The following is a 7,257-nucleotide window of genomic DNA, read 5'->3' as shown; positions in this document are numbered from 1 at the left end:
TCCGGTGCCGCCCTCCCCTGTGTGCAAGCGGCGCTGTCTCCCTGCAGCAGGACATACTGGGTTTTAGCCGCGTCTGGTACCAGTAGGTAAAAAAGACCTACTCTGCCCTTAAGCCTCTGGCATAACAGAAACAAAAAGCACAGCACTGTGCCCCTTTGGTGGGCATATCGACATGCACACCGACCGCACTGGGTAGAGTGATCCTAAGGGACTCACTCTGTGTCCCAGACCTGCCCCCGCCAGAGCACCTCTGGGCTGCCCCCGGCTCGGCCCCCATGCTACCGGCCCCTCTTCCCCGCCTCGCTATACCTCTCCTCCGTCTTGCTCCCAGCTACTGGACTTGTTCGACAGCGAGGATCCTCGAGAGCGGGACTTCCTCAAGACCATTTTGCATCGCATCTATGGCAAGTTCTTGGGGCTCCGGGCTTATATCCGTAGACAGATCAACCACATCTTCTACAGGTGAGGCCAGGAGCCCGGGCTTACGAGTAAAGCCAGCCCCTGCTGAGGCGGGGTGGGCTCACAGGGGTCTGGGAGACTGAGGAATGCTGGAGGAACATCAGAGGTTGTCAAAAGAGCCCTTCTGCTTCCCCAGGTTCATCTATGAGACGGAGCATCACAACGGGATTGCTGAGCTCCTGGAGATCCTGGGCAGGTGAGAGCTGGGGTGGGGCACTGAGCTGGGTGGGGAGGATGGCGGACGGAGCTTGGCTCTGGCCTGTGGTCCTCACAAACCTCCCTGAACTCCTAGCATCATCAACGGCTTCGCCCTGCCCCTTAAGGAAGAGCACAAGATGTTCCTCATCCGTGTCCTGCTTCCCCTCCACAAGGTCAAGTCCCTGAGTGTCTACCACCCTCAGGTGAGCAGCCTTTCTGGTGGTCCCCAACCCAGGCAGCAGAGAGAAGCAGGGGAGGGTGGGAACAGGGTGGCCCAGGGAGCCAGTGGGGTATTTCCTTCCTGCATCTGCCCTTTCATTCTGGGGCCTTGTGTCTGACACTGACCTCTCAGACCTTCTGAGTCCTGCACCTCACCTTCTTTCTGCCTCAACCTTTTGCAGTTGGCATACTGCGTCGTACAATTCCTGGAGAAGGAGAGCAGTCTGACTGAGCCGGTAACTCCCTCGCGGGCCCCAGGGTCCACCTCTTACTGTCATTGGCGTCCCTTGCCAGTCTGTGCCTGCTGAGCAGTACTGTCAGCAGGTACTCAGGAGGGCTGTGGCCTGCTAGGTGACATGGTGTCCTCCCTGAAGAAGTGAAACCTGCGTACCCCTGATAGATGCCAGCCTGAGGAATAGAGCAGTTAGCTGAGGCCACCCAAGCTGTCCCACCAGGGTGGGAGGGCCGGCAGGAAGATTTCTTCGAGAACGGAGCAGGTGTAGAGAATTTTATCTTCATGGCTCTTCTCCCAGGTGATTGTGGGACTCCTTAAGTTCTGGCCCAAGACCCACAGCCCCAAGGAGGTGATGTTCCTGAACGAACTAGAGGAGATTCTAGACGTCATCGAGCCTTCAGAGTTCAGCAAAGTGATGGAACCACTCTTTCGCCAGCTTGCCAAGTGTGTTTCCAGCCCCCACTTCCAGGTAAGACCCAGGCCCAGCCCCAGCACATCCCAGCCCCCGCTGAAACAGGTCCTGAGTGGAGCCAGCAGTAAGGTCACCGAGTCCCGCCTCTCCCCACTAGGTGGCAGAGCGAGCGCTCTATTACTGGAACAACGAGTACATCATGAGCCTGATAAGTGACAATGCTGCCCGCGTCCTCCCCATCATGTTCCCTGCACTCTACAGGAACTCCAAGAGCCACTGGAACAAGTAGGGCACCGGGGTGGTGCTGGGCCGTGGGGATTCAGGTTTGGAACCTCTCAGGGTGTGCACGAACCAAAGAGCCAGGGGTCTCACTGGTCGCTCAGCTGGTGGGGCTGGTGCCCACTGCATACTGACAGGACCTTGAGGGACTGGCTAGAGAGGACAGGCCACATGAGAGAGCCCCATGATCCAGAACAACAGAGCAGCGGCCTGTATGACATCATTCCTTGGGTCAGCTCTCCCGTGGGTCACCTCACAGCTTTGGAGACCTTGTTCTATGCAGCGAGAAGCCGCTGTGGTCCTCTTAGAGACTGAAAAATCTCAGGGTTGTAGAAAGGCTTTCCTGCTAACAGCAAGCACAGCGTGGTCCAGGCAGTCCGCCATGCTGCTGGGAGCCCGTAGTGTGGGTTAAAGTACAGGAAGTGGTGGTGGGAAAGCGAACCTTGGAGCATGGGATGGCAGGGGGTGGGCCGGTGCACAGTATTTGTGAAGACCATGAAGTGCCAGCCTCATCCTGTGGTTTGGCCAGAGCTATCTTCTTATACAGGGCAGAGGTCTGTGAAATGGGAGACATCCCTAGGGGAAGAGCAACTTGGGGTCCTAGCTAGGAACAGGCTCTGACCTCCTGTACCTCACTGGTCTTCCTTGGGGTGGCAGGACAATCCATGGACTGATCTACAATGCCCTGAAGCTGTTTATGGAGATGAACCAGAAGCTGTTTGATGACTGCACACAGCAGTACAAGGCGGAGAAGCAGAAGTGAGTAGCTCCCTCCCCGGGAGATTTTCACCTTCACTCCCAGCTCCCCTCAGCCTCTCTCTTGCCTGACCCTCTTCCTACCGCCGCTCCCTCAGGGGCCGGTTCCGAATGAAGGAAAGAGAAGAGATGTGGCAAAAGATCGAGGAGCTGGCCCGGCTCAATCCCCAGGTGAGGTTCTCTGCACAGCCTAAGGGACCCACCTTGAGTCGGGCGGGTCTGCTGGAGGAGGAAGAGGAGGCAGAGTGGCTCTCACCTTGTCCCTGCCTCCTCCCCTCAGTATCCCATGTTCCGAGCTCCTCCACCGCTGCCCCCTGTGTACTCCATGGAGACAGAGACCCCCACGGCAGAGGACATCCAGCTCCTGAAGAGGACAGTGGAGACAGAGGCTGTGCAGGTAGAACAGAACGGGGGTGGGTGGAGCATGATTTAACAAGACAGCCTGGAGGGGAGAGGAGCAGAGAGCAGCAGAGTCAAAGGACAGGGGAGGAAACATCAGACTCCTCTGGGACTTGGTCACCATCCCTTGCCTTTTCCTTCTCCCTACGTAGATGTTAAAGGACATCAAGAAGGAGAAAGTGCTGCTCCGGAGGAAGTCGGAGCTGCCCCAGGACGTCTACACCATCAAGGCACTGGAGGCGCACAAGCGGGCAGAAGAGTTCCTAACTGCCAGCCAGGAGGCGCTCTGACCCCTCACCTTTCCACCACAGGGCCACAGCCCACTCAGCCCTGGGACGCTGCCCCAGCCCTCCACCCTCTGCTCCCTATCGGTTGACCTGGGGCAAGGCAGTGCCTCTCTAGCTGTTGTAGGGAGGGGGATGCAGGCACTTGGAGCAGGGATACCCACAAGGGGATCTCTCTCCTCCCCAAAATGTGTTCATGCCTCCCTGTGGCTAGTACAGAAAGGCTGAGTCCTGAAATGCTCAGAGCTGACAACCTGGGGATGCCTGTCCCCCTCTTGCTCCTAACCCCACAGCTACCTGAGGCTGCTCTGAGAAATACACACGGGAATACATATGACCCTCTCCTCTCCCCTCCCTCCTCATTTGAACTCCTGGTGTCTCTCCTCCTCTGGCCCCTGCAGAGGCATGTAGGGAGCAGCAGGAGATTATTCTCACCAAAGTTAAGACAAGCTCCACTGGCCCCTGGAGTGAGAAGCTGAGGGGAGCCAACCCCCAGCAGCACAAGAGGCCCCGAGCCCCAGGACCGTGTAGGCTAAGGGGTGGTATTATTTCCTCTTACCCTCTGCCTGACCAGCACAACATGGGAGGTCAGGTCAGCGGGTGATGAATAAGGGCCCAGACGGACCAAGGGGCCAGGGATGAACAAACACCCTACCCTGTGCCCCCTCTGGTGAGCAGCAGCCCTGGGATCACAGACATGGAAGGGACCACCTGGGGCTGCCTGCTTTCCTATGCTGGTTCCCAAAGCTGGACGGAAGGAAGCAGGGAGCAGTGCCCCCAGCATGGCTCCCCCAACACCTATTTATTTCCTCGTTTGTGCTGATGCTGGGCAGGCCCTCATTTGTCCCTTTTAGTACCTTGGAGGGGCAAAGGGCTGAGGAGGGCTGGACCCAGGTTCCTGGGACACAGGCAGTGCGGCTTTTGGCTGTGTACATAGGGTGCTTTATTCTCCACAGAGTGATACATGCTAAGGTGGGTTGGGCTTGGGCCGATGTCCCCATATGTACAGAACCGAATAAAGTGGGTCTCTGAGAAGTCCGGTTTGCCTTGATGTGAAGGGGAGATGGGAAGATGGAAACGGACATCACAACCGGGAACGTGTTCAGTCCTGTGCTGGTTCTGGCCTGGAATGTAGGGCGGTAAGGCAGCTCTCCGTGTGGTCACTTCCAGGCAGGGGACGCTTGCCGGGCTTGGAGGGCTTTCTGTACCACATCTTCCCACTGGGCATCTGAAATCTCCCGAGCCCAGGCAGGAACCCCTGGTGCAGGCAGGCTTACTCCGGCCATCGTCCTTTTCACCAGCTCTACGTGTTCTGCAATCACAGCCAAAATGAGGGGCTAGAAACAGTGGGACCAGCTCCTCTCCCCATTCTTTGAATTGACCTCAAGCCCTTGGGCTTAATTCAGGTTATTTCTAGGCAAGCCTGCCCGGCCCCAAGTCGAATAGAATAGCATTTCAGCAGCTTCTGAAGTCTGCAAAATCAGTTTACAAACTTGTTAGGAACAGAGTGTTCCTCTGTAACTTCCCTCTACTGACTCTGGCAAGTCTCATTCCTTTGTAATTATTCCAGAATAAAACAATAAAAAGAAAAGATCTTTTACCTGGGTCCATGGGAATAGAGCTGTGGTTGCTCAACGCTGTAGCTCCCTCCTCATCTTCGTCCTCACTTTCTATTGGTGGGTCTGGCAAATGGAGCCCCAGGGCCTGTAAAGCCAGAGAACACAGTTTAAGTCCGGCCTCTCGCGGATAGCAGCTTTACCAGGAGCAGCAACAACACCTGACCTGGATCCGATCCTGGATGTCACCAACTACATCTTCTCCATCCCCCACTGGTGCCAGCTCCACCTCCTCTTGTTCAGGATCTTGGTTCAAGGGCTGGTAGGAGTAGCCCGCTGGGCCTGCCCCAGTGTCCTCCTGCTCTTCTTCAGGCTCCTCACTGCTCCAATCCCCAGTGCCTTCTGCAGGGCCCTGATGCGGCCCCAGTTCCTCAGTCTGATTGGGGAAGATACGCTCAGGGCCCATGGTGTCTCGCCCTAGGACTACTGCTGCCATCCGGGCAGGGGCTGCAGGAACAGGGAAGCAGAAGAGGAATGGATGAAATCTGGCCCACCTTCATCTTCATAGCTCTCTGGTCTCCTGTGCCGTAAAACCAAGGCTCTTCCCCGGAAGTTCCCTGCCCTACCTGGTCCCCCAGCCTCTTTTCTCCCCAAGTCGGGCTGTTATTTGTAACCTGTTATCTGGAACCGGGTCCCATTCGCTTTGCTCTGCCAATTCCTAAATAAACAGCCCGACAGGTTGCTCTGCCATCTCCTTAGAGACACCCCTTCCAGAACCCCGGCACCCCTCGCCACGCCCCCGACTCGGGCACCCCTGGTCGCCAGGCTCTCCCAGTCTGGGTGTACCCGCTCCATTTCCCCTGCTCCTAGGGAATTCCCCCTGTACCGCCTGACAAACGCCCTTCGGGCCCCGGGGGCTCCTCTCAAATGGCCCCAGCTGCGTGGCCCCAGCCGCCCCCACCAATTCTCGGCGCCGGTGTTACCGCGCGCCTCACCCGCTCAGAGCCCGCACCTTCACTTCCGGCGGGGCAGGACGTGCGGGGACGCCTAGTCCTCCAGCCCCGCCCCAGGCTCATGATTGACGCGGGCGAGGTCGAGGAGTCCATCCTTTGCCCCGCCTCCGCCATCCCCTGCCCAACAACAATGGACTACATTACCCAGTAACCCCCACGGTCCCGGCGCACATCTGCACATGCGCAGAGTCTCTCCTTCGGCTCGTGCCCACACCTCAGGCCTCACGTCTCTCTGATAACCTGTGGACTACAAATCCCGGGAGGCCTCGTGCGCCTAGCTCCAACTGCACGTGCGCGCACAGCTGCCCGCCGGAAGGACCCAGCCTGGATGTGTTTATCTCGTTGGAGACCGAGGCGTCGGTTGGCGCGCAACGGGTTCTAGGCTGCAGGCAGCGCGAGGACCCGCGGCCCCGCCCCGGCCCGGCCTGGCAGGTAGCCTGGGATGGGTTGAGGGACAAGGAAGAATTAGGGTGCCTGGGGACGATCATTCCTAGGGGTGGAGCCGTGGGGGAGGGGCTGAGAGTGAGGAGGTGGGGGTGGGGAGGGGACTGGGGGAATGATGGGAAAGGAGCGTATTCATGGGGGGAGAGGGCGAGAAGACGGGAGAGACCTGGTGGCAGGAGAAGGCACTGAGGAAATTGGAAGGAAGACTGGGTTATGACGAGAACTGGGAAGCTGAGCATAAGGGAATGGAGGGGTGTCTGGTGCTGTGGGGGAAGGGAGGTAGGGATGGCTGGAAGAAGGGAGAAATGGCCATGGCCGAAAGGGATCAGTGAATTCGCTTTTCTTCCCTGGGGGGGGAGGGGAAATGGAGGGCTGTCAGGTGGAACTTGCAGTGGTGGGGAGAAGACTGGGTTATGACGAGAACTGGGAAGCTGAGCATAAGGGAATGGAGGGGTGTCTGGTGCTGTGGGGGAAGGGAGGTAGGGATGGCTGGAAGAAGGGAGAAATGGCCATGGCCGAAAGGGATCAGTGAATTCGCTTTTCTTCCCTGGGGGGGGAGGGGAAATGGAGGGCTGTCAGGTGGAACTTGCAGTGGTGGGAAAAGGAAAAATGAGAAAACTACAAAGCTCTGAGGAGATCCATTTGGGCCAGAAATTTGGAGAGTGAAAATCCCACAAGACTAGGGAGAGAGGGAGGTAGATACATTAAGGGAATCAAAGAAGCTTCAGAATGCCAGAGGGAGACCTAGAGGGGCCCCTGAGATCCTGGGGACTTCTCCTCCTTGAGTTCTCAATGTCTGCATTGGGGGAAAAATGAAGATTCTTTCTGCACCTTTGGCTAAGATCGCTTAGGTCTTCTGGGCACTTTTTTACTTTACTGTGACAAATCTGAAGGGAGGAGTGAAGGCTGTGAGAGACGAAGGATTTCTTCTATTCTTAAGCCCTTCAAACCTGTCTCCACATCCCAGATCCAAGATATTTTGGATTGAGAGCAAGAGTAATGA

General features: G+C 57.2%; 3 protein-coding genes across 9 annotated transcripts in view; 2 read left to right on the top strand and 1 right to left on the bottom strand.

Annotated features, from left to right (window-relative positions):
- The window catches only part of PPP2R5D (protein phosphatase 2 regulatory subunit B'delta), a 26,467-nt gene extending 23,012 nt beyond the window's left edge, over nt 1–3,455 (top strand). The window contains exons 7-16 of the mRNA XM_006148543.2: nt 332–462; nt 596–655; nt 752–860; nt 1,059–1,112; nt 1,410–1,580; nt 1,681–1,808; nt 2,460–2,561; nt 2,657–2,729; nt 2,839–2,955; nt 3,110–3,455. Of these exons, the coding sequence (XP_006148605.1) occupies nt 332–462; nt 596–655; nt 752–860; nt 1,059–1,112; nt 1,410–1,580; nt 1,681–1,808; nt 2,460–2,561; nt 2,657–2,729; nt 2,839–2,955; nt 3,110–3,247 (1,083 nt within the window). The 3' untranslated portion in view covers nt 3,248–3,455. The remainder of the gene's footprint in view (nt 1–331; nt 463–595; nt 656–751; nt 861–1,058; nt 1,113–1,409; nt 1,581–1,680; nt 1,809–2,459; nt 2,562–2,656; nt 2,730–2,838; nt 2,956–3,109) is intronic.
- A 712-nt stretch (nt 3,456–4,167) lies between these two features.
- MEA1 (male-enhanced antigen 1) lies at nt 4,168–6,039 on the bottom strand. Of its 4 annotated transcripts, none has more exons than XM_006148545.3 (4): nt 5,955–6,039; nt 5,024–5,304; nt 4,843–4,945; nt 4,168–4,553 (listed from the first exon to the last, which is right to left on the bottom strand). In XM_006148545.3, exons 1-4 carry the CDS (start codon nt 5,989–5,991, stop codon nt 4,402–4,404), a joined length of 573 nt encoding a protein of 190 aa, XP_006148607.1. In that variant the 5' UTR covers nt 5,992–6,039; the 3' UTR covers nt 4,168–4,401. The 4 variants fall into 4 exon arrangements, with proteins under 4 accessions (XP_006148607.1, XP_006148606.1, XP_006148609.1 ...); XM_006148544.1 differs by lacking the exon at nt 5,955–6,039 and adding an exon at nt 5,810–5,948; XM_006148547.2 differs by lacking the exon at nt 5,955–6,039 and adding an exon at nt 5,793–5,853.
- A 79-nt stretch (nt 6,040–6,118) lies between these two features.
- The window catches only part of KLHDC3 (kelch domain containing 3), a 6,733-nt gene continuing 5,594 nt past the window's right edge, over nt 6,119–7,257 (top strand). For 3 of the 4 annotated variants that reach the window (XM_006148550.3, XM_027771899.1, XM_006148551.3), the window contains exon 1: nt 6,133–6,242. The gene's annotated coding sequence lies outside the window, so the exon portion shown is untranslated. Of the gene's footprint in view, nt 6,243–7,257 lie in introns of all 4 variants that reach the window. The other variant, XM_006148552.3, reaches the window with a different exon arrangement.

This window comes from Tupaia chinensis, unplaced genomic scaffold, assembly GCF_000334495.1.
Source record: "Tupaia chinensis unplaced genomic scaffold, TupChi_1.0 Scaffold000238_1, whole genome shotgun sequence".
In the NCBI taxonomy this organism is placed as follows: Eukaryota; Metazoa; Chordata; class Mammalia; order Scandentia; family Tupaiidae; genus Tupaia; species Tupaia belangeri.
The sequence above is the reverse complement of the archived record's forward strand: the minus strand, read 5'-3'. Positions and strand labels throughout refer to the sequence as shown.